At 40.2% G+C, this 26,526-nt stretch overlaps 3 protein-coding genes and 1 pseudogene across 4 annotated transcripts; 2 read left to right on the plus strand and 2 right to left on the minus strand.

Moving 5' to 3' along the window:
* Nucleotides 1–3,079: 3,079 nt before the first annotated feature.
* LOC145468599 (neuropeptide Y receptor type 1-like) lies at nt 3,080–5,469 on the minus strand. Its single transcript, XM_081452331.1, has one exon. The coding sequence runs from the start codon at nt 4,809–4,811 to the stop codon at nt 3,828–3,830; it is 984 nt and encodes a 327-aa protein (XP_081308457.1). The 5' UTR covers nt 4,812–5,469; the 3' UTR covers nt 3,080–3,827.
* Nucleotides 5,470–11,958: 6,489 nt separating this feature from the next.
* Nucleotides 11,959–13,713, plus strand: LOC145468610 (5-hydroxytryptamine receptor 1B-like; annotated as a pseudogene).
* A 1,804-nt stretch (nt 13,714–15,517) lies between these two features.
* Nucleotides 15,518–20,417, plus strand: LOC145478537 (uncharacterized). Its single transcript, XM_081456593.1, has 4 exons — nt 15,518–16,463; nt 17,941–18,188; nt 18,539–18,664; nt 18,775–20,417. Exons 1-4 carry the CDS (start codon nt 15,659–15,661, stop codon nt 20,386–20,388), a joined length of 2,793 nt encoding a protein of 930 aa, XP_081312719.1. The 5' UTR covers nt 15,518–15,658; the 3' UTR covers nt 20,389–20,417.
* Nucleotides 20,418–21,501: 1,084 nt separating this feature from the next.
* Nucleotides 21,502–26,474, minus strand: LOC145478543 (Golgi-associated plant pathogenesis-related protein 1-like). Of its 2 annotated transcripts, XM_081456604.1 has the most exons (4): nt 25,356–26,474; nt 23,838–23,899; nt 22,979–23,212; nt 21,502–21,865 (listed from the first exon to the last, which is right to left on the minus strand). In XM_081456604.1, the coding sequence occupies exons 1-4, from the start codon at nt 25,423–25,425 to the stop codon at nt 21,539–21,541; spliced, it is 693 nt and encodes a 230-aa protein (XP_081312730.1). In that variant the 5' UTR covers nt 25,426–26,474; the 3' UTR covers nt 21,502–21,538. The 2 variants fall into 2 exon arrangements, with proteins under 2 accessions (XP_081312730.1, XP_081312729.1); XM_081456603.1 differs by lacking the exon at nt 25,356–26,474 and having other exon boundaries at nt 23,838–24,596.
* Nucleotides 26,475–26,526: the final 52 nt, after the last annotated feature.

Raw genomic sequence — 26,526 nt, forward strand, 5'->3', positions numbered from 1 at the left:
CTCAATATAAACTAGTTATGCAACGCTTTGGAGTGGCATGTCATGCAATATCCCACCAGTCACCTATGTTTTCTCGGTATACACACACCAGCCTTTCTGACAAAATCAATGCGACATACGCGCAGTGCACGATGGGAATGTTGGATGCCGAATGTTTGACAGGAAAATGAGTGCGAGTGACTATGACAAATTTGTATTTTACTTATTCTTAATTTACCGAGATATAATTTTGTAGACTCCAGAAATGAGTAAATTTTTAAATTTAAACCACATGCTTTGCCAGATATTCAGTAATTTTCTGAATCGTAATTAAGTTACAATGTTGGTTATTAACGGGAATTAGCAAGTGAATACGACTACTGATGTCATAAGCTAATTAAGTTTGAGTAGGTATCGAGTGTTAAAGACTCCTTATGATGTTTACTCAGTCCATTCTGTATATTGCAGGTGTCCCGCCTGGGTTCCAATGTATCAGAAAAGTAAAAAAGATCGGGTCACTACAAAGGATCACCACAAGTATGTCTCTTCGGTTTTGAAATATCTAAAAACATACTTTGCATTACGAGCACTGCCTTCAGCGAAACATCGTTCTCGTACAAAACAAATTTAGCTGGCATTGTACGTTTGATATAGAATGAGTTAAACACTCCTCTGAGATTTCACCTGTTTACTGTTAATGGGCAGCTGGCTCACACGTGGAATTAAAAAAAGTACTAAATAAAAGCACTAAGTTATCGGGACAGAGTTTATCGAAATGCAAGGGGAAACGAATATCTGCAGAAAAGGGAGGCAGATGGTTTCACTTGGATACAACTAATATAAGTGGAATCCCGCTTACGGTCACCTGTTGTTACGGCCACTTTATTCTAGCCCGAACAAAAGCTTAGTCAGTCATTTTCTTATTCAAAGAACCCCTTTAATACTGCCATTACGTTAATGACCGGATTAAAGGGCCGGGTTCCGCTGTGTTAGGAGTTCTAATTTTGGCAAACCAGTCATAAGATATTTGTAAATTTAAAAGATTACTGAGGTATTTCTATCGCTTAAGCCTCAAAATAAGAATATAATTTTGTGATTTTTTTTTCTCGACTTAAGTATGCAGACGCCCCTCTAGTGGCAAGACAACGAGGCAACAAACACAGGTAAGTTTCAACCTGTCAGACTAGTCATTTTCCAATGGCACTACTCCAACAGATCATCGTTGTACCTCTTTTCATTTAGGGCCTGTTCACACGAAAAACGCATGCGTGAGGGTAAACAGTATACGCAGACGCAATAAGCTGCAGATCATTAGTGTCTTTTGATAGGAACACGAATAACGCATGCGCGAGGGCAAACAGCATGGGCAGCATACGCACGGCTGTAGATCATTAATGCCATGCATCATTTGTTCAAAAAGAAGAAAATCTAACAAAAAGCACTAATGATCAACTTGCACTAGTACTTGCATCGTAAGTACAAACCAGGCTTCTGTTGTTGTTGTGACAGCCGTATAGTAGTAGCGGTCTTGGCTTTCTCATTCGAGCTTTAAAAGACAAAACTTGACACTACTGAAGGGCCGATATTTTTTTCCTTACCAATTATTTTTCATCTGTAATCACTTTCTCCTCTTTTCATTTTAGACTCAAACGACGCTAAAAGAAATTTAAACCGCTGGGAGCCATAAATGTCGAATGATGCCGAAACAACATGAACTATTGAAACAAATATGTCTTCAATCTGACGGATACAGTATATTCAAAGCCACTTTTTATTTTATCTTAATAAGGCTCGATACACTTTTTGGAAATTTTTCGAAACTGTGATCTAACGGAGGCTTATAGTATTGCACAGTTCGCAAACAGTTTGCTAAGCAAGACAGAAAAAAAATGCGAAACGTTTAGGGTCCGAACTGTTCAACGATAGTTTCTTATTTTACTTTGCAGCTTCATGCTTCAGTTCAAATAAAAAGAAAAATCAAATCCAAAAGCAATTTATAAAGATATCCTGCATGTGCATAAATGCGAGATCTTAAAAAGAGAAACTGAGGGTGAATTGTAAGTTATACCCGATTTTTTTCTCTGACGAAGGGTATACGCTCGAAACGTCTACACTCCAAATTCGATGTACGAAGTTAATTTGTCGTTGGCCTTGATAGACAACATGGTAATTCACTTGCCTACATCAACAGTTTCTTTACCGTAAGTAACTGTCTTGTTCATTTGTGAAAAATTATGGTTTTGAGAGCCGGAAGGTATGCTGAGCGAAATTTCGAGTTCCACCTCAAAGATGATGAATTGTTTCCTTTTCACCAGATGTGAAATGCGATTGCGGATTCATACGTCGCACTTGTGTCGGGTATGTCGGTCAGCGGAAAATGTTTTAAACGTAGAGTATTCAATATGGCGGACGAAAATACTGAGCGACGAAGGACTTTAATTTTGCTAAAAATTGTCCGCCAATGGAACGAGAAGGAGAAGGCTGACAACGGAGCAGTATGTGTTGCAATATGTTCAGGTTGCATTGGGTCGAGAATGGCCAAGTTTCTTCTTTTTCTTTGGCAGGAACACATTTACGCATTAGATCTGACACGGCAGAAATTCGACGTCTGAATCGGTGTCGCATTTCTGTCGGATAATGCGACAAGACCAGTCGAACGTGCGGCAGAAATGCGGCAGCCAATTCAGACGTCGAATTTCTGTCGAATTTAATTCGTTGAATTGAATTCGACACGGCAGAAATGCGACGTATGAACCGGGCCTAAGGCATTAATAAACGCCACTTGCTAAATACAGAAAAGTCATGATCAAGTTATTGCGGAATGGCTTCAATTAGTCCTTCTTAGAAAAAGCGTGTCCGTGAATTGTCATTTTCATTTATTGTTTCCGGGCCTATAATTGCATGCATATCTATCTACTGGAAAGTTCAAATGAAAATGCAGATGACTCAGTTTCATTTAAAAAATCTTTCTTTGAGACAAAGAAGATATTTTATGGGTTAGGCTAGGTTAATATTTGCGGTTTGAACTTTAGTACACACATTGTGTTCCAAACTGAGTAATATAATATAACAATAATATATAGAGGATATTACACGGTGGCGAGAAGATATGAATTTTATGTTCGAGTGGCAAGAACAATATCTCACTCGTTCGCTTCGCTCACTCCTGAGATATTGTTCTTGCCACGAGAACATAAAATTCATATCTTCGAGCCAACGTGTAATGTTCTTTTTATTACATGGAGAAACCAATTCAACAAAAGCAAAAGGCGGGAATCGTGATTTCATTGAACGATACGACACTCACAAAGGTGACATACGGAAAATACGCCACTCGGGTCCCGGATGAAGTGGCGTATGGAATCTACGAGTGGTTTAGTTCCCAGTAAAACACTCTTCTCCATATAATAAAGTAATATATGTTTCCATTTAAAAACATATACGGATTAGATTAGAGAACGTAAATTTGCATTTTATCAGCGAGCAGTGACTAAACAATAACGCAGAAAATGTATTTACAACTTTCCACCCTAGGATACTGAATAGTGTATTTTTCTTTATGACATTCATGCATTCACTTTAACAAAAGAAATAAAATACCCACCGAACACCTTTATCAACTGCCTACTACAAGTCCTACAACGTTAACTAGAACATGACATGGCAAAAGTTTCTGACAAATGAATTAATTTACCAGTTCCTTTTATAACACTTCGCAAACACGTTATAAAAATATTACTGAACCCCAAAAATAGATCGCGTTATCCTTACTTAACTTGAATTTCATCATAGTAGGGTTCATAGTGCTATATCAGTGCAATTTATTTTTGTTTTTCAACAAGGGGGCTTTACCAGAGCGTCATGGAGTTGTTGTCTGACATTGTTTTTCTAGTAAAGAGTCTTATAAAGTTCTTTCGGTAATTCGAGCTCTGAAAGCCATAGAAAAACGGATTCAAACATGAGTTAACGTACATAACAAACCCAACGACTCGATAAATTTTATAGAAATCTTCGTAGTTATCCAAAATTGCTTGATAAGGTTGAAAAGCTGTGTAGAGCTCAAACACCAAAAATGGCAGATAACACAAGTGGTAAGCAACTGTGACAGTAAAAGAAATTAAAGCGAGTTTTCGCTTTTCCTTTACATTCGACTGCCTTGAAGATGCAGTTTCTGCTGAACAAACAGTTCTGTTAATGAATATTCCTTTCAGTATCTGAAAATAGCAATAAAACAAACAGCACGAGAAAGGAAAAGACAGACCCAATTGCATGACAAAAAGCCATTGCACTGAACCTGCTTTCTCAAGAGTCCATGGATCCAGGCACCTTCCTAACTGTTCATCGTATTCACTATAAATGAACCCCGGCAAGGAAAGGGCCGCTGCCATGATCCAGATAAAAGCAATAACAAAACCCATACGGTTGTTCGTGAGCGCCAATGCAGAGTTGAAGGGTTTGACGATGGCATGGAACCTCTCCACCGCTAAAATCATCAAACTCAGGAAAGTTACCGGAACAGTAATACACGTTACTGAGTATCCAGTAAAGAATTTGCAAATGTAGTCTGCTGTTTCTCCAGAGATGTTTGTACCAGAAAGGCCAATCACTAAAGGTATTGGACACCATAATAGTGAGATGATGTCTGCCGCCGCAACGTTCGCCAGCAAGATGTTCGTCGGGGTAAACATGGACCTTGTTTTGCACACAATGGCGATGACTAAGCTGTTCCCTGCGAGGCCTACGACCACGATGATCGAGTAAAGAACAACCAGTGCTACGTTAAAAGGTGACAGGGAGTTATAAAGACTCGTGTTGACAGAAATATTCGCCATTTCATTTAGATTGATGAAACCCCGCCTTTATCAGAACCTGCCTTTAATCTGAGCAGTTGTTTATGGCCCAGACGAGATTCTAATTCCCCGTTAAGTTCACAGTTTGACGCTTTCACCTGTTTATTAGCTACGGCTTTTTTATGTTTGTCTTTAAAGGAAATTAATCTATTCTATTGGTTCAAATTGTTGCTAGAAATTATCATACATCAATCTGCGTCAGCTGGTTGGGTTAAAGGACTCCACACACACCAATATTGATAATCACTTTACGTGCGCGATTGAATGCGTTTTGCTCATTAAGCAAGATGTTTTTTTTCAATTTTCAAAGTTCAAATAACTGAAATGCCGACTCTAGCTTGCCAAAAAAGGGTAATAGGGGGATAGGAAAGGGGGAAGAAAGGTAACCTTTTATTAATTAATATTTCTTCGGCTAACTCTCTACAATTGTAACTGAAATTTAAAAATAGGAACTAGAACAAAACCTAAACTAATGATCATGAAGGAGACAATGGAGAATTATTATTAGTTCTGAAGCTAAGGGTTATCAACATTTAATTCATGCAGATCTTCTTTTTACAATATAAGTACATTGTGAAGCGGACAGGTGACGCGAGAATAAATATGTCAGTGGCATAAGAGGTATGTATAGGGGCTTACTAAGGAGCATTTTAAAACATCATTGGTTAGGTGTCGTCGGATTCATATTTACTACACGGAACAGGATTTAAACGGGAAGAAAGATAAGAATAATAAAGTGTATTATCGTTTGTCTCACGATGTAGTCACTTGAGATGTAGATCGCGACGTTTCGACTGCTTACTGCTAGTCTTCTTCAGGCGATAAGGTCGACTGATTGCACGGTATCATTTATATCACAAAGGTCGGCTGTGATTGGTGCATTTCAATCCTCCTATTGTTCCATTGTTCCGGCGAGTAGCTGTTCCCTCAGTGGTCCACTGTTGTACCGTTCTCCTGTTGTTGTGTTTCTTGATCGTGGGTATCCATGCTTCAGGAATTTCAATTCCACTATCCCTGTTGATGTTGTTAGGGTGAAGTCTTATGTGAATAGCTTCCTTGACCCTACGTGTGTACCAGTGAGGATCTCGATCAATAAACTTGACCTCATCCCAGATAGGATAGTGGCCGGTCTCGTGGGTGTGTTCAGAAACGGCGGAGGTCTGGGTACGGGCGAGTCGTATATCCCTGTCGTGTTCTTTGATCCTCTCCTGCATAGATCTCCCTGTTTCCCCGATGTAGACTTTGCCGCACTCACAGGGAATCCTGTAGACAACACCATCTTGTTTAGCCGGGTTGACGGTGTCCTTTGGTCACACTAAGTGTGACCGAAGTGTCGTGTCGGACTTAAAGACGGTGCGAATGCCTTGTTGTTCTAGGCAGCGGCGGAGAGACTCCGAAACTCCTTGGACATAAGGTAAAACGGCGGTGGATTTAAATTCCGCGACAGGCTCTCTTCTTGGGGTTGTTCGTGCCTTTGTGATCTTCTGTACAAAAGAGGAGGGATATCCGTTAGAAACAAGTACAGATGACAGATGTTTCTTCTCTCCAGCGATTACTGATGGTTTGGTGACGAGACGTTTAGCCCGGTCGTACAGACACTTCACAATACCGCGCTTTACTGACTGAGGGTGGTGTGAATCATACGCTAGGTACTGATCAGTATGTGTTGGTTTCCTATAGACACTGGTGGTAAGGCGGCCATCAGGTTCTCTGTAAACTGACGTGTCGAGAAAGGCGATCTTGTTGTTGTTCTCGATCTCCATGGTGAAACGGATTGATGGTTGTTGACTGTTCAGGTGTTGCCGGAAGACGTCAACTCTATCCCGATCCAGGATGGTGAAAGTATCATCTACGTAGCGTTTCCAGATCTTAGGCTTGCAAGGTGCGGACTCTATTGCTTGTTCTTCAAATATCTCCATGTAGAGATTAGCAATAACCGCGGATACAGGGCTCCCCATGGCTGCGCCGTCTCGTTGTTCGTAAATCGATCCGTTGTACTGGAAGTACGTAGATCTTAATACGAAATTCAAGAGGTCCGCGATTTGAACTGGTGTAAGTGTCGCGCGGTCAGCCAGGCCTGCGTCGTTCTCCATTTTTTGTAGCGCGGCTTGTACGGCGCCCTCGATCGGTACGTTGGTAAACAGTGACTCTACGTCGAAAGACACCATGATCTCGTGGTCCTGGATCTCTTCACTGGCGATGGTGGAGGCGAAGTCAGTTGAGTTCTTCACTGTGAAGTTCGAGTTACCTGCAAGAGGAGATAATACGTTAGCCAAGAAAGCAGACAGGTCGTATGCAAAGGTGTTGACACACGACACAGTTGGCCTAAGCGGTGTGTCGGCCTTGTGGATCTTCGGCAAACCATAGATCCTAGGGGGTTGTTTGTGTCGGGGTCTGATCTTATTATAAACCGCCTCTGATATGTGTCCACTCCGTTTCAGGGTTAGCAGCTTCTCCGATAGCTTCCGGGTCAAGCGGTCTGTTGGATCTTTGTTGAGCAGCTGGTACGGTCCGGAATCAATTAGCGCTGACATTTTTGCGTGGTATGTGTCAGCGTCCAGGATTACGCTGGCGCGTCTTTTGTCGGCCGGAAGGACCATGATGGAGTTGTCCTCTTTTAAGCTTTAAGAGTCTCCTGCTGTTCCTTCGTGATGTTGGGCGTGGGTGGTTGTGCCTGTTGAAGGATGGTGTTGACGGATCTCCTGACTGTGTCTGCTCGCTCCGCATCTAGTGGCCTGACTGCTGACTCAATCTTGGCGATGATCTCGGTGGCTGGGACGCTCGTAGGAGTCACGGCGAAATTTAGACCTTTCTTCAGTAAGGACACCTCAGCTTCGTTAAGGGTCCTGGATGACAAGTTGATAACCCACTTTGTTTTGTCAACAAAAGTTGTAGGAGAAACAGAAGACTGTTTCTCTCGCAAAAGTTTCTCAAACTTGCGCTGTTGACGGTCTTTGGTGGTATTAAAGACTCGCTGGGTGGTGGATTTAACCTTGTCGAGTATTTCTGCAGCGTCATCCGCAGAAAGAGCAGATGTTATGCTCTGTGCTGTTGATTCGGCTTCTTTCTTCGTATCTGCCTTGACTCTCTACGTCAGTCTGATTCTTTCCCTCAGGAATCTCATGGATGCTAGTTCAGCGACTCTGCGTGCGCCTCTGGTGGGAACTGGCGGCCGAACTTGTAGATCTCTTGGAGCAATGTGGTTCTTAATACACCGTGTGAGAAAGGTGAGATGGTTGGTATAGCGTGCGAGCTTGCGTGAGCAACGCTCATGTCGACGAATCAACCTTAGGGCTGTGCGCCAACCTTTGTGATATAAATGATACCGTGCAATCAGTCGACCTTATCGCCTGAAGAAGACTAGCAGTAAGCAGTCGAAACGTCGCGATCTACATCTCAAGTGACTACATCGTGAGACAAACGATAATACACTTTATTATTGCATCCACCACGATGAATAACAACAACCTTTTCCTCGACAAAGATAAGAATCATTCTCAGAATAGCGGCAAATTACGAATTATGACTCTTACACACCTCTAGAAAAAAAAAAGTTGGGTCTGCTGATGAAACTCCCGTGTGTAACCATTCTGATAAGAGTGTATAAATTAACAGTATACCCGCCGTGGTGTTTGTTCAGTATAGTATCTAGACAAAAAAAAATTGTCATCTTTTTCTTTAATTCTGAATTTTGGCCAGTCTTGAAATTGAAGTAAGTAAGTAAAACCGTAAAACCAGCTTTACAATACTGAATCATTTTATTTCACAAGCAGTTCTTTCATTTTAATTTTTCTTAGATAATCAGTAAAGTGTTACTTTATTTTTGCCCTTAATTGACTCATTATTGTTTTAACAAACGCTTTTAAATTTCACCGATAATGAGTGCAGATGTTTTTGGTAGTTTTTAGTCTGTGGACAGACCCTCTACTTTGTCTTATTCGTCCTTGTCTTGAGTTCATCGAGATGGCAAGCAAAAAATGAAATAAAATAATCCGTGGACAGACCAGGTAGTTTGAGTTTTTCCTGTTCTTTTCGGTTGGATGAAACACTTAAAGTTTCATGATGTAGTAGAAATATTTCCTCTATTCCTATATCTCAGTCCAGTGTTTAGTTAAGTGATAACAAACTATTTAACTTAGTGCTAACATACGTGCTAGCATAAGAAGCTCATTTAACTGACTTAGCGGCTAGCATACTTTCGTTCATATCAGTTAAGCTTTCTCTGTTGGTTTATTCTGTCTTCTGCAAGTTCTCTTTACGTTTCTTGCTCCATTAGGTCCATTAGTTGACCTTTGTATCTAAAAACTGGCTTCCGGCATACCTTGGTCATAGAACCCTTTTTTTCTGCCTTCCATCCTAACCAAACGAAACGAGCAATAAGCCTTTTTTTCGAGAGATTTTTTATTTTCTTTCAAGACGATCTGTCGATCTTCCTTAGAAGAGAGCTTTACCCGAACGTCATGGAGTTGTTGTCTGACATTGATTTTCTAATAAAGACTCTTATACAGTTCTTTCGGTAATATATTCGAGCTCTGGAAGCCATAGAAAAACGGATTCCAGCACGAGTTTACGTACAAGACAAACCCAAAGACTCGATAAACTTTATAGAAATACTCGTAGTTATCCAAAATTGCTTGATAAGGTTGAAAAGCTATGTAGATTTCAAACACCAAAATGGCAGATGAGACAAATGGTAAGCAACTGTGACGGTAAAAGAAATGAAAGCGAGTTTTCGCTTTTCCTTTACATTTGACTGTCTTGAAGATACAGTTTCAGCTGAACAAACGGTTCTGTTAATGAATATTCCTTCCAGTATCTGAAAATAGCAATAAAACAAACAGCACGAGAAAGGAAAGGACAGGGTCAGAAGATATCATCGACAATTATAAAAAGCTAAGCACGTAGACAATAGAGAGATTTTTAGGTTGACAAAATTGCCAAGGTAGTGACACCGCCGGGGGCGCGTCGACAAACGGTTTTCACAGTTAGCGTTTTAAAACACCTGAACACGGTAGTTATAAACGCGTTTAATGAGTATCAGCCGTTACAAAATTCATAGAGTTCTTGACTAGGACTTTTGCGTCAGTTGTTTTCGACAGATTTCCTCATTAGGAAGGAAAAAACCCGTTCGAAAAAGGATCTAATGTTCGTTGGGTTTTGCAGGAAAAACCGGAGAGAAAAAAGGGTTCGAAGACCAAAGTATGAAGCCAGCTTTCTAGGACATGGTCAACTAATGGACCTAATGGAGCAAGAAAAGTAAAGACAACCGGCGGAGGACAGAGCGAACAGAGAGAAATTAAACTGATCATATGAACAGAAGTATGCTACCAACAATCCCGAAATAGAAAATTCGATATATACTACTACATTACGTACTTTCGCAAACGGTGTAAGAGGCTAAAGTTTAAGAACAAAGAAATCGCAAACTAACTGGTCTGTCCGGCGACGTTTTTTTAATTTTTTTTTTTTTCTGACTTGTTCATAATACCTTGTTTGCGATATTCATGAACGTAAGACAAAGTAGAGGGTCTTGCGACAGGCTAAAAACTACTCAAAACATCTGCTGCAGTCATTATCGGTGAAAATTCAAAGGCGTTCATTAAATAAAGTAACGCTTTACTGATTATCTAAGAGAAAATAATGTTACAGGATTACCTGTGAAATAAAATGTAACGATACAAAGCACAAAATGAATCATCAGCTTTTTTGGATCTGGTTGAAGCTCTTCCAATTTGAATAATTAATCGCCAGTGCACCAGTATCTTATCCACAGATATGTCGAAGGCTTTCGACTCTCTCCACCCTCCACTTATGCTAAGTAAATTGAAAGCTTACGGATTCGAAGACAATGCGATAAACCTACTGCGTAGCTACTTATGTGATCGATACAATCGGGTGAGAATGGGTTCCCTTACAAGCTCGTTTAGGTGTACAAGTCGAGGATGCCCGCAACGATCCGCACTGGGACCCCTCCTTTGGAATATTTTCCAAAATGATATGACGTATAATATAACCTCACCCCTATCGATGTATACTGACGACCACCAGATCTACGAAACAGGGACAGACTTACATTCTGTCACCACAAAACTAAAGGAAAGCGCTGCTCTTGTTACCGAGTGGTACGACTCCAATTTGTTGGAAGGGAATCTTAAAAAGTATCAGACTATGAACGTCTGTAGCAGTGGTGCCAACCAGTACCACACAGATGTGATTATTATAAAGAACACTGAAATCAGTCCATCGAATAGTCTGACTGTTTTGGGAGTAACAATAGACGATAAACTAAGCTTCAGAGACCATATCACTACTGTATGTAAAAAGGCCAGCCAGAGAATAGGATTCATTATGAGACTAAAAAATCTTATCCCAACAAAAGCCAAATTACAGCTTTATAAAGCAGCTATCCTGCCTCACTTAATATTTTGTCATCTAGTCTGGCATTTCTGTCGTGCAAGTGACACACGTAGATTGGAGAGGATACAAGAAAGAGGATTAAGAGCAGTTTTTAAAGATGATCAATCAAGCTATGACGTTTTATTAAAGAGGGCAGAGCTACCTACTTTAAAAAACAGGCGATTACAAGATATATGCATACTGATGTATAAGGTTAAAAATGGGCTTAGTCCTAATCCGATCCGTGAGCTATTTAAGCCCCATCAGTCGTCCTACAGGCTGAGGCAATCAGACTTTTCAATGCCCCGCTTTGCTACAGTAACGTACTGAAAACATTCCATCAGATACCTGGGGCCAAAGCTCTGGAGTCACCTGACGACCGATGAAAGAAACTGTCAGTCTCTTAATACATTTAAGAAAACAATTTGGAAACGCGACTTCAGTAACTTTTTAAACAATGAAAGATGCAATTGCCGCCTTTGTGAATTTTAATAATAATCATGTATATAGCTTTTTTATCACGTAAATTTTTCTTATTATTGTAATAGTTGTAATTTTTTTAGGTAGGTGTCCACAATTAGTACAGGGGACGCTTCCCCTCAGCTAAACATTTTAGACACGGTAATAGAGTTTATTATTATTATTATTATTATTATTATCATTATTATTATTATTATTATTATTATTATTATTATTATTATTATTATATTCTCCGTAAGCATCTCCTCGCCTATAGTTTCACTTCAATTCCCAGAATGGCCAGAGTTTGAAATTAACAAAAAAAAGATGTAAAGTTACATTTGTTAAGATATTGACACTGAACAATTGCAGCAGATACTGTTAATTTAAACACTCTTGTTCAAATGGTCACGCACGGGTGTTTCATCAGCAGATTCAAAATGTTTTTTTTTCCTAGAGCAGTGTAAGAGTTATAATTCGTAATTTACCGCTATTCTGGGTGTAATTCTTATAGTGCTCCCCGTGTAATCCTGTTCCGTGTAGTAAATGTAAATACGACGACACCTAACCAATATACCTATTTTAAAATGCTTCTTAGTAAATCCCATACTTCAGTATTTTACTAATAATTCTGCGGTAAATCCTTGACATATTTGTCCAGCGGCACCTGGCCGCTTCACATTGTACGTACATCAGTATATATATTGAAAAAGATTGAAGATCTGCATGAATTAGATGTAGCATGATCACTCTTCAGAACTGGTAATAATTCTCAATTATCTTCTTCATGGTCATTAGTTTAGGTTTTCTTTTCGTTCCTATTTTTTAAATTTCAATAACAATTGTAGAGAGTTAGCCGAATGAGAAAAAACGCGAAGAAATTAACCGGTGACTTTTTTATTTATCCCCATTTCCTATTTCCCACTGCTGTTTTTAGACAGGCTAGACTCGTCATTTAAATCATTAGAACTTTGAAAATTGTAAAAGAAATCTTGCTTAATGAACGCAACGCATTCAATAGCCCACTTATAATGATTGTCAATAGTGGTGTGCCCGGAGATTGAGTTCTTTAGCCTAACCATCTGAGGCAGGTCAACAGATTGATGTATGATAATTCAATCTCTAGTTACAATTTTAACCAATAGAATAGATTTATTTCCTCGATGAAATCAAACGTGAAAAAAGCTCTCGCTAATGAGCCAACGACAACGTCAAACTTTAAATTTAAGGGGATTCTAATCTCTGCGACCTCAAAGAACTGCTCAGATTAAAGGCAGAAACTGATCGAGGCGCGGTTTCGTCAATTTGACCATTGCGCGCTATAAATGGAAAAAGCAAATATTTCTGTCAACCCGAGTCTTTATTATTCCCTATCACCTTTTAACGTAGCATTGGTTGTTCTTTAGTCGATCATCGTGGTCGTAAGCCTCGCAGGGAACAGCTTAGTCATCGCCATTGTGTGTAAAACAAGGTCCATGTTTACCCCGACGAACATCTTGTTGGCCAACGTTGCGGCGGCAGACATTATCTCACTGTTATGGTGTCTAATACCTTTAGTGATTGGCCTTTCTGGTACAAACATCTATGGAGAAACAGTAGACTACATTTGCAGATTCTTTACTGGATACTCAGTTAACGTGTGTTGCTGTTCCGGCAACTTTCCTGAGTTTGATGGTTTTAGCGGTTGAGAGGTTCCATGCCATCATCAAACCCTTTAACTCTGCATTGGCGCTAACGAACAACCGTATCGGCTTTGTTACTGCTTTTATCTGGATCACGGCAGCGGCCCTTTCCTTGCCTGGGTTCATTTATAGTAAATACGATGAACAGTTAGGAAGGTGCCTGGATCCTTGGACTCTTGAGAAAGCAGGTTCAGTGCAATGGCTTTTTGTTATGCAATTGCATGGGTCTGTCCTAAAACAGAAACAGTTACAAGTTTCTCTTTACCTACATCTCGAAATATCTTTCCTTTAGCTACATCCAGCGAAAATTCTACATAGTCGTTCATCATGCCGGATTAACCAAAATTGAAGACTTTTTTCAGTTTTTTCAAGGTAACAGGTTCGAATTGACGAATTCTGCAGCTGTTCAAAATTAAAACAAACTTCTTAAACTACTACGGTCTATGCCACGCAGTCCCTCAAAAGTGGGTCAACATTCTCAAAGGAAATGTTACAGAACCTTTGGAAAAACGATAAGATAAGATATCTTTAAATAAACCCTCTTGCAAATCGGCAACTAAATTATTTGTTAAAAGTACATTCGTTAAGCCTGCAGCTAAACGAAGGATGAAAGAAGCTAATCTATAAGAAGATACAATACAACTCATTTATAAGTTTATAGTCTTCCTTTTAATGTTACCAAAGACACTAGACTCACCATTTTCCAGTACAAGATAATTCATCACATTATACCCACAAATTCCGGCAACACACTTTAGAGATTCTAGCAACGAACATAACAAATGTCACCTCTGTAGCGAAAGGTAAACGTTAACCCATCTTTTCCAGTGTTACCTGTTCTAAAGCTCGGCTTTTTTGGTCTCTCTTTACTAATTAGTGGAACTCCAGAAACGGAGATACGATCTATCTCGATCTTGATGAAAATAAAATAGTATACGGAATAATAATTTTGGAAAGCCACCTATTGTAGCTACCTACATGCAAGTAATGTGAGATGTTAATAAATTGTAAATAGTGTTTGTATCGAAAGTTGTGTTAGCTATCGTTAAATCGTAAGTTATGTTAGCACTGTAAGTCAAGAGAACAGGATCGTAATCTCTTGTGTAAGCAGAGTAAGTAATTTTTGTTTTGTTATGTAACGTTCATCAGCCTTTTGTAAAGGAAACAACAAGTCACAAGGCGTATTCATACTAGAAAGAGAGAAGCTGACTCCATCTTATCATGACAAAATCCCCGTTTCCCCACCACCCCAATAAACAAGAAAAACCAACTGAGGAACCGCAACTCGAAAGAAGTCAGGTACATTAACTCAGTTCCGATCCGTTAAAGGGGGTAAAATTTTGCTGTACTCCATGTCTCATCAAGTTTTTATGCAGACTGAGTGCCTTAAATTCTCAGCGGCCGTGGCCAATACCGTTTGCTACAGTGTGGGCTTCATGCGGTTCAGTGAAAAACTTGAAAATAGATTTTTAGATTGCTCTTATTGCGAGCCAATCTGTCCGATCTCGAGCCTGCCGCACCAAAGGTGCACAAATGCTCTATCTCAGTGCGAGGTGTTTGACTTTGCTTGGCAGTTTGGAAGATTTACGATCAGTTTTAGGAGGTAGAAATTGTGCCTTATCTTATTTTCACAGAGTACTGCTTGTTGCCTGTTCGCTTTTTCTACTCCGTGATTTCACTCGCTAAAATCGCTTCAAACGAACAGAAAAAGCGTACAGAGAACAAGCAATACTCTGTGGACGTAAGATAAGGCATCTTCATTAACAGCTTTCTAGTATTACCACCTCAATCTTAAAACTGATCGTAAAGATTCTCCCAAAATCTTGTAATTGGAGCTTTAATTTTGCGTGATTGCTATTATAGCTCATTACACTTGATCATTGCTCACAGCTTGAGCTTGGGGAACCTGCGCAAGCTAATTATTTACGACATTACGACACCGCAGTGAATGTGCAGTGACCTGAAATGAAAACGATTACTTCATCCGAATCAGCAGATTAAGAAGAGACCACATCACTGTCATCTTATACAGGTACAAATTGTCATTATAAGCATTATATTTATATAAGATCAGGGAAATCCACTGGAGTTTGTAAAACTTTGTCTGTCTGTTTTAAAAAAGGTTCTCATTACATGACAACATTGTTTTGACCTGATTTGCATCTGGAGTGTTTGTTTCTTTTCCCTAGGGAGACAACGAACAAGCAATTAGGCCGTAACGACCGGTCGAGCAACAAAAACATGGGCTAATAGATTTGTTCCTATCATCATCACGAGATATTGTCGCCTGCAATGAAGAAGACAGCGAAGGAAGGTGTAAAACGGGGAAAGAACAGGGCTCCTCATAAGAAAGTAGCGCCCGCTGCTGCAATAACAAACGAGAAAAACTGTACGCCGGCGAACGTGGTCGCTAGTCAGAAAGTGTTACGTACCACAGCAAACAGGCTTGACAAAGAGCAAGATGTCACAGCGAAAAAGATCGCCAATGGACGACTTCCTCCATTAGTGCCTCCTGTTAAAATATTACCACAAAAGAATAACGACATTGAACTTAACGAGCGCCAGAATGCCAAGAAAAACCATAAGCTTGTTAACACGCGAGAAGTTGAATCAGGGAAACTTCCCATTTTTGATGAAACTCCTTCGCGAACATCGAGTCCAGCGACGAGGAGAAGGGACGCAAATATGACTAACTATGAGAGAATGCTACAACGGGAGAAGAACAGAGGCAGAAAGATAAGTGCTGGAACTAATTACAACATACTTCAAAGCGAAACAGACGATCAAGATGGTCAATCAGTTGAAGGATCGACTCTGGTTGTTGAGGACGAAACGCAAATTAATCGGTCGAATCTGTCGAATGCTTCGCTACGAAGTCGTTCTTCAGCGAAGCACGACCCGAACTATGCTTTACTGCAGTATTTCGCTAAGCTCTCTAGCTCTGCTGATGTGGACGATTCCTTGGACTTAGAGCATGTTCAATCTCTGTTACGTGAAGGGGCTTCCGTGAACACGTGTGACCGATTCGGTCAAACACTGCTCCACGAAGTGTCGAAGACTTGGGGAACAGATGTCGCTCAGTTTTTTATTGACCAAGGTAACTATATCTGATTTAAGGAATACAAAATTTTAACTTGGCTGTTTAACAGTAAATTAAAGTTGTTACTGCATGATTATTGAAATCAATTCTATTTATCCTATCAACTGCTGCCCGGTGAGGTATACCACCCTGGGTGTGAGAGCAGGACCCCTGTCATCTTTTGCCCCTGAGTGTTCTCCAGGTTTTCCCCCAGCAAAAAGCTGCTTGCAGGCTTATTAGGCACGTTCAATGTTCACAATTTCACCCAATATAAGAGTTTAGCAGGCTTGCTATAAATTGACTAACTACGAAAATTTTAATTACTTAAGCTTTGATTGGTATTTCATTTCATTGTTGCTCAGTTTTGATTTGAGCCAAAGCATATCGACCGCATGATACCACTACCATTCTAGTAATTCCTTGCATTGCTAAAAAAGAATTGTTTCACCTATGATAAATAAGTATTTACATCATCTGAAACCCTTTTTATGTTTGAAACTTGGCTTTATTTTTTTAAATACGGAAGGACGAGAGCGCAATCAGGAATCGGAACTGGTTCATACGCTACTGATATGGCTAGCAATGCAAGGTCGGTCAGATTTCCTACAAGTCAAATAACGACTTGATATTCCTGCACCTACGTGCTGTCGTTGTACGACTGTTGCTGTACTGTTTTTACAGCAACTGACCGTATCCTAAAGTTCACAGTAAAGAACCTCTCCATTTTGCTTGCCTTCATTTCCTCACTACAAACGCTCATCAAAATAGTATTACAAAACAGTTCTAAGGAAATACGTGCGCTGAGTGGTTAAAAATCGTGTTTCTCTAACTCGATAGAAACACAGAACTAGCACGAGCTGTGGACGTAATGATGGCGCAAACCAAGAGAATTAACATTTTGATAATCAAAGTTAACAAGTTGTTTTTCTTTTTTTGTCGGTGTTTTCTAAAAGAAATAGAAAACATGTTCTCTGTGTTTCTATCGAGTTTTAGTATAAATCTACTAGCGTTCTATCACGAATGCCGTTCTCTGATTGACTACACTACTCACTATTTATTCTGTGATAGATAGTGAGTAGCGACGCAGTGTGCGCTTGTTAACAAAATGACGGCCATTTCTTGGCATTTTTGAAGTGTCTGTGAAGAGGATTTAGATAAAGTTTTGAACGACTAGTAGATTTATACTAAAACAATTAGATTATTCGCTCTCGATTTCTATGCGTGATAGTTGATGAAGGCGCAGCCTCTTCACAGACGGCTTGAAAACGTCAAGAAGCGGCCGTAATTTTGTTAACAAGGGCACGCCGCTACGCTACTCACTATCTATCACAGAATAGATAGTGAGTAGCGTAGCCAATCAGAGAACGGCATTCGTGATAGAACGCTAGTAGGTTTATACTAAAACTCGATAGAAAGACGGTACATGTTTTCTATTTCTTAAATACTGCACAATATAATTGAGAAGATCTATTAACAAGAAAACTTTTGTTTACAGGAGCTGACATCAACAAAGCGGATGATTATGGCCGAACACCGCTGCACGTGGCTGCCTCAGCTGATTATTCAGAGATGGTCAGGTTTCTTATTGATCATGGTGCCAATGTTCACGTGACTTCTGCGGGTGAGGGCCAGACTCCGCTGCACTATGCCGCAAAGAATGAAGCTGTTCAGTGTGTGAAGATTCTGCTGGCGTTTGGCGCTGATATCGATGCCAGAGACTTCAAACTTCGAAGTCCTTTACAGGTTGGTTTAGTTTTTGAGAATACATACTGTAAAAAAAACTTGTTGCCTTTAATTGTCATTTTTTGAACCTAAAGCATGGCAGAACAAAAATAAACCGCTGGGAGTGAAGGGAAGCTTTGCTTGGAGGCTTTGCGGATCCGCATCTTCCTAGAAAAGCTCAAATAGAGTTTGCTAAGATGTCCTCCCATTCTTTGTATCATATAAGTAGATAATTAACTTGTTCAGGAGTAAATTTATGAGCCGCAATTTATTATTAACATAATTAAGAGTCTTAATGCTCTCTACAAAGGAAAACCCTTGATCAATTTGTAGATCACCAAAGAACTCAAAATTTGTTTTTCCATCATCAGGTCGCCGCAGAGCACAACAGTGCCGAGGCAACAAGGGTACTTTTGGACGAAGGAGCCTCGGCTGGCGTAAAAGACAACAGTGGAATGTCTGCACTTGCACTTCTTATTTCCAAGATGCCTGTTGTGGTAGGTTAAATAACGACTAAGAATTAAATCGAGACGATTAAAACTAAGGAATCGCAGGAAATTGTAAGAAAGAAAAGAAAACAGTTTCTTTCGTTATTTTTCATCCACAGGCATACAAAGCTCTTGATCAGTTCCATTCAGTTGACAGAATTCATCGTAAACAAAATTTTTATCTGAATTTCTTGGAAACCGACGACGGCAAAACTTCCGCTCCCTCACCCTTACAAGCTGCCTCTCAATCAAACTGTCTGGAACTTATAATGCATCCGATCTTCCAACGCCTCATTGATGTAAAATGGAGATATTTTCGACTTGAAGCATGGCTAGATATTCTTCCCAACGTGTTGATGGCCATTTTTTACACCATCTTGGCATGCTCCGTCCCTCAAGAAGTAAACAAGTTTTATTCACCTCTTACTAAAAATTGGTGGAAGATAGTAATCGAAGTTGTGTTTGTTGTTATAACATTCAATGAAATCAGAAACGAGGTGAAGGAATACTACCGATCCAAAAAACAATCCAGTAAATTCATAAAATGGAGAAAGAAAGAGGTGGAACGCGATTTGGCATTTTGCCACCCGCGTTGGCCTCAAGAAAGAACGTTCGTCGAACAAGAGATGCGGCGGATTAAACTGGACAAAGAGAATAAGCGGACTTATTTCTCAGACGCATGGAACTATATCGACTGGATCACCTATGCCATGCTGATGGTAGTTATTATTCTCCACATGATAAACCTGTGGGTCGATGATAATCTGTACAATGATGTCTTCGTTCGCATTTTGTCATGCACAGTGATTCCTGTCTGGCTTCGTTTGCTCAAGTATGCCCGGCCCTTCCCCAGTCAGGGACCCTTTGTCGTGATGCTCGACCATATCATTTTAGATAGTGCAAAGTGGTTGTTTGTGATTTCGATGTTCTACATTCCTTACGCGGCTGCATTTTGGATCATGTTCGGTCCACAGTCACAAATCCCGGTGAAGGGATACAACAGCACAACAAGCTTAATTTACACGATGATCCGTATTCCCTTGCTAGATGACTATAATTTTACGGGCTTGGAAAAAGCTGCCCCTTACATGGCACGTTTTCTTTGTGGTTCTTTCATCATCATTGCTGCTATTGTTTTAATGAATCTTTACATTGCGCTTTTGTCGAACACGTTCCAGCGGGTTTACGACAACGCGCGAGCCACTGCTGCCATACAGCGGGCTCGGCTTCTTCAAGATTTGGAGCTGGACGCGTCAGCGACGAAACGGAGGCGCTATAGAGAGTACATAAGTACGAACTACAGTCCCGAGGAATCTGACTATATCGCAGTGCTCTCAGAAGAAGAAGAACAAACCCGAAAACAGGGCGAAAAGGTTTCTGAAATTCACAACATTGTCACCAAGCGTTTTGGCGGCAAGAAGTTTGGCAAACTTGAACGAAGTGAATTTGATTCGGTGTTGGATGATTTGGACATGCTCAAACGATCTCACGGAGAGTTGAAACGTTCTCTTTCTTTGTTAACTTCAAACCTGGAAGAACTGACCAGGACAACTTCGTTAATCTTAGAAGATCGCGAGCGCGTCGTTCAGGAGCGATACCACGACGAGCAAGAGGAGATTTTGAAGCGCCTAAACTGGACAGTTTCAAGATTAGAATCCGTGTACGCTATCGACAACGGTTTAAATCCTGATCAACCATTACGAAACCATAAGGCGAACCAAACAGAACAGTAGCAGAATCAATATGCCTGACAACACAGACTAGAACTGGGTACCAATGATCATATGTAGTCACATCGGCATTCTTATTCAACTACAAAAATATGAAAAACGATTATTAAAATTTTTCGAGTTCAGCTTCTCATTATTAATTTCGGCGACTAATTTCAACTTCGTCAGAATTACTATTTAAGTTAAATTTTAGGTGTCTTATTTTTTCGAAGAAATAGTACAGTACGATGAAGTCTGTATGATGTCAACTTCGACAGAGTCCATTATTTTTATTTATTATTTATTTTAATCTTAAATCAGTTGATTTATCTCAGTCCGCCAGAGGTTTTAGGTATACTGAGGGCCAAGGGTTTCTAATTGTAGCTTTTTGTCCTTGACAGCGAAGTACAGAATAGTTTAAGTTTTGGGTTTTACGGTACATAGTACGTAGTGAAATGATGACATCGTATTTGCCCCAGCATCAAAAATCGACGTAGTTGGGGAACGCGATGATAATATTACAATACTTTATCAATGAATGAAAAGAAAAACGCTTTGTTACAAAATTTCTCTTAATCTATTTAAACTAGAAAGTGGGATATATGTTCAGTACAACCTTAGAAGACAGATGTCTCTTTTCATAGGCCCATTACCCATTTCCCTTTCCCGCTAGCGAGACGTTTGAGTGAGATTTGACCCAAATTCATATAATGATGATATAGCTCTGTGACTATCTGCGTGGGTCGCTCTATTGGCTGTAAATCGTTGCGCACGAAAATTGGGGAGCAGGGATAGCGCAGTGGTGAGAGCGCTCGCCTCCCAACAATGTGGCCCGGGTTCGATTCCGGCTCGGTGCCATATGTGTGTTGAGTTTGTTGCTGGTTCTATCGTTACTCCGAGGGTTTTTCTCCGGGTTCTCCGGTTTTCCTCCCTCACAAAAACCAACACTCCCAATTGAATTCAACCAGGATAGAGGACCCGCGTGAAAACCAGCTGGGGCTGATGTGGCTTCTTCTCTAAATACTGCTATTTATTCAAAGCTGAGCAACAATTAGTTAATTAGAGACAGTAGAGTCATCATCAGTTTAGAATTGTTACGAGTTGAATATCAAAGCTTTTTTCTCACAAGGTTAGAACCTTCCGCTTGCTAAAACTTGGAATGTTATTTCACGTTTCAATCCACGTAAAGTGTCTTAATAATCAAAAAACCTAAGAGTCCGAACTGCATAACAAAATGTATCCCTCTCCTGCCTTTTACACTCATGGCACCTGCTCTAACGTCTGGTTTCGGTCCCGGTGAAGTAAGGGTAGTGACCGTCGAGTTATCAGTTTTTGTAATCGTAGGTCTTGTCACTGTTGTCGGCTTTCTCGGAGGGAAGACGTTTTTAGCGAAATAACCCTGGACGTTTCCAGGGGGAGAATATTTGACCACCACGACAGTTTTACCGTCGTTTCTTTCTTTGCTGAATGCGCCAATTTCCTTCGTGTTTTTCCAAACAACCTATAAAGAAACAAAAAACCATGTCACTGTTAATCTGGTAGCCGAAAGGACCGATTTAGAATCAACTCATAAATTGTTTTGTATAAATCGAACTTGCAACTTGCATGCGATTATCGCCCTTGTAATATATACCCACGCAAAATGTTTTAGGAATTTAAAACATGTTTTATTACAGACCCCACGACAATCGTAGCCTCACGGAGTGCTCGGAAGATGTTCGATGAAAGTCAATCCTAAAGTTCGCACGTTTTCGGGCAGTGATGACCGAACGCGCGACGCTCTGGAAGAAATCCAAAACCGGAACCAGAAAATATTGTTTTCGGTTTGATTGCGCGCGTGTGATTAAGTTCTATATCGGTCTACCAATATGCATAGAGAGAGTAACCGCTGTAACTAATGCTGGCTTGCCTGATTTCTCCCAGAGGTCTAGATTTCTTTATACTAGCAAAAGGGAGCGCGCCCTCTGGGAACGAGATTGGAAAGTTGTTTAGCTATTGCATGCCTAGACTAGCTCAGAACGAGATACATATCAGTTCTGCGACACTCAAAACCTGACTCCGGGGGGCAAGACTGTGAGGACAAGGGGCGTAATTGGACTGTCTACAACAACAAAAGGACTTTGAGCGAGAAAGTCTACTGCACGACGTAAGCAGCGCAAACAAAAGTCGCATGCCGCAAAGTTGTATAAGCTAGATCGGCCTTAAGATGAGTAGGCTGTGAACAGACTCTAGTCGAGAATGGGGCGAAGAAAAGAAGAAGAAGTAGCCGCAGTAAGAAGCAGCCGCAGTAAGGCTATAAGATGAGTAAGTAAGGAACAGACACAAAAATATGGAGCTGAGCTGGAGACAGCCTCTTATTGCAACATTCGATTGGCTTGTCACTCTTTCTTTCTTACAATGGGGAAGAACGCAGGAAAAAATTTCCGCGTGACAGGCTACACTAGAGAATGAATCGCTAAAAGAGGAGGTGCGTGATGTTATGCAGCAACCATTGTCTTCTTTAGAAAGAAGGAGATACACTTTTGAACATGACTGAGGTGATTGGTTACTGCTTGGGTATCTAAAGCTACAACATCATGCAAAAATAAAGTTACAGAAAACCCTTAAATTCTACCTGAGTGAAGTGCCCGGCACCATTAAAGACCTCCGGCGTCTTGTAATCGTAGTTTTTCTCCTCAGTGTAAAATAGCTGGACAGCCCTGGCGCATGGTTCTTTAGGTTTTCCTGCAGACAGGAAAAGATTTCCAGGATCATCTTTTTCGTGGATAAATAGATTGTTATTGGCCAAATAAACCGCCCATGTCCTGGCTTTTTTAAACAGCTTACTTGACCATGTTACATTGCCAACCTAACAGACAACATCACTGACATTTATTAATCACGAAATGAACACATACTGTACATGATAATTACAGCTTTTAAAACACGTTTCTTGCGAGTAAAAAGTGATGCATCCGGTCAGGAACACTACACGGTACCATATGTGAAAAAGAGATGTATACTGAAGCGTTGCTAAGCGAAATCTGAAAGTTTGACTGCTCCTTAAATATGGACAAACATGGACTGCACACTATTAGTGCTATCATCATGATCATGAAGCAGAAAGATTTCTCATATCAACTCAGTAAAATACCAACTTTGACACGAAACAGAGTATTCAGTGGTGCTATAATATTTAAATTAACTATAATGGAAACTGGCTAGGGCGTAATTCGAAGGTTTAAAGCGTTAATGCCACTGCTACTTCTCCTTATTCCAACCCTCCACGGCCACTCAGAATCAAGTACCTCTCTCCAAGGGAGCTACATGTTCTATACCTAATGTTGTTTATCAGCAAAGCAAACTCAGTGTGTATTGAAGCACCATTTTCTGTGTATTATTGAATGCACTTCTCAAAACACTCAATGTATAGCTTGTGCCGTTTAAGTTGGGTTTGAAAAGACCATGATCTCAGCACATGATTAGTAACTAACCTGATGAATGTTTCTGTAGTAATTATGCCATAACAGTGACTGCTGTTTACAGTTCAAAGAACCTACAGGTAAATGAAATAAATGAAAGGAGTCATTATACAGAGCAATTGGATCACTGGCTGACTGACTGACTGACTGACTGACTGACTGCCCGACTGACTGACTGACTAACTGACTGACTGACTGACTGACTAACTGACTGACTGACTGACTGCCCGACTGACTGACTGACTGACTGACTGACCGACTGAGGGACTGACTGGCTGATTGACAGTCAACGTTATGCCACAATATAACATAAGTTATATAATGGAAAACCAATCGACAAGGGTATTTTGGGCTGTTTAATGGCAGAAGAGCCTGACGCATCCTCAATAAACCGAGTTTCACAATGAATGTCAGGTTCCACCATTTTAGCAGATGAAAATCGAGGATAACCTGGTACCGAGGTTAACTGACGGGTCGTGACGTTTCGACGTTGACAACCGGGGAATTCGTTAGCTGTTTTGATGACTTTAAGTGGATGGTAAAACAACAGCCGTGGATAAATTTGATACAGATGAGACCGGGCCAACAAGCGGTGAAGCAGCCACACGTGTCTCGCCATTGACTTTTCGAGAAAAAAGTCGAAAAAAATTACGCCGAGGTTTTTTTTTTACTTATTTACATGTCTTGTAGACTGTTAGTGCTATGATTGGCTTTGACCCGTACAAAGGAAAAATTAATTAAATGTCATAAACACACGAGTGAAATGTCAACTTATGGGATATAATTATACGTTTCTATCAATATTTACTTTTTTGAGTTATGGCCTCCAAAGTATCTATAGTATGCAAATCACGAACTTTTGAATAAAACAAAAGTAGAGCAAAAATAGGATTATAATTTTCGCTTCGTCATTATATGTGTAAGACGGCCAAAACAGTCGAAATTAAAAGGCCGGGTAACGATAGAGCTTAGAATAAATAACAAAATAACACATAATCTCACCTGTTATATACTTGGTGGATACATTGCTGACTAAATTTATTTACACTAACTTGAAGTTTAAAAGTCTAGATGAAAGTATATATCGTGATAGTTCAGTGTATAGGGATGTTGGAATAGCTTACTTCGTTGTCACTCCCAAAAAGGTTAAAAAAAAAATCATTTAATGCTATTTTAGAAAATTAGTTTAATAGTTTTTGTTTGTTGGATTTATTTCAAAGATTATCCTCGAGTTATTTATAATCTAGAGCGAAATGCGTCAATGCCCACAGATATTTAAAAGAGTAACTATTTATTTCGTGCCTCCAATTCTAAAATTGACCATGTTGACTAGCTACAATTCACTCACACGCACTGTCAGTAACTTGGAACGCGCTGATTGCATCAAGACAATTTACTTTACGAGATTTTGTAGTTGCTAACACAGATTTTCTTTTCAGTAAATGATAACAAATGTCAAGTACTGCAGACGTCCATTAGCTATGTAACAACTGGTTTTATTCGAATATTCTTTTACTCTTTTACACCCACCTGCATTCTGCACAGTAATGATACACGTTATCAGCCTACAAAGAAATCCAAGACTGCTAAATGTGATCATTTTGCGCGCAGGTTGTTTTGTTGCGCAAAATGTTTCTTTGTCTTTTCCGTGAGTGGTATGCGGCGCAATAGCTCTCAATTGCACGTTCTGTCAATCTACGCAAATGTTTCATTTGGCACATTCATACAGTGTTTATTTAGAGTGTTTATTTAGAGCATCTTGTTTCTTACACTTGCACATGTGGCATTAGTGGACAGTATTCAAAGTGAAATGGTAATGTATGCGCTGCTTTAGCCTTTATAAGGGAGGGGAGGGAGGACAGGTGGCAACCGTCCTCCCTCGGTGAGCAGATCAGACAACAAAGTTGTTATTATTAAGCAAAGAATCTCAGAAAAGCAGCTCCATATCATGTGGGTCTCTAAGTAATAGCCCCTTAATTGCAGCGAGTCTACTTTTTAGACGACAATTTTCAAGTATCCAAAGAACTGCACAGCTTGTACATATATATGCGTTGTCTTCGTGTTACGTTTTAGATCGAAGCAGTGCATTCATTTGTACAAGACTGAAGATTTCGAAATGCGCGTTGTGATTTGACTTGGAAAATCCCATGACGTCATTTGGATTGAAATGCAAACGTTAACGTAAATTGCAAACGAGACTAAATCAGGAGACAAGTAAAGGTTAGACTATCTTAGGCTGTATAGACGAAAAAGCGCGAACGCAGTGTGTAGAGAGCTAGACGGAGTACAAATGTAAAAGCCACTAAAAGTGGGAACACGTCTCCCTGGGAGAAAGGGGTGGGGAGGGGGCGGAGACACCTCCATATATAAAGGGTGGGGATGCTCGTCGGAATTTTTGAAAAGAACCCCTAAGAGGTGCCAGGATCCAGTTTTGTGGGCTTGGCTTGAAATTTTATCTCCTGTCATACTTTTTTCGGCTTAGTGCCCTGAGAGATACCGCTAAAGCTCCTGCTGTGGACCTTTTGAGGCACAACACTCAAAGACGGACCAAACCCGCTTTCTTAACCCCTAAAACGAACTACAAGCACCCCCATGGGCGCGTCTCCGTGTCTGATTCTTTGATTATGACCATCATGAATTACAAAAAAAATGATGTTATTCATTGACTCCCCCCCTTACATTTTGAAACGTTACAAGCTTG

The sequence above is a fragment of the Orbicella franksi genome, chromosome 2 (assembly GCF_964199315.1).
Source record: "Orbicella franksi chromosome 2, jaOrbFran1.1, whole genome shotgun sequence".
NCBI classification, from domain to species: domain Eukaryota; kingdom Metazoa; phylum Cnidaria; class Anthozoa; order Scleractinia; family Merulinidae; genus Orbicella; species Orbicella franksi.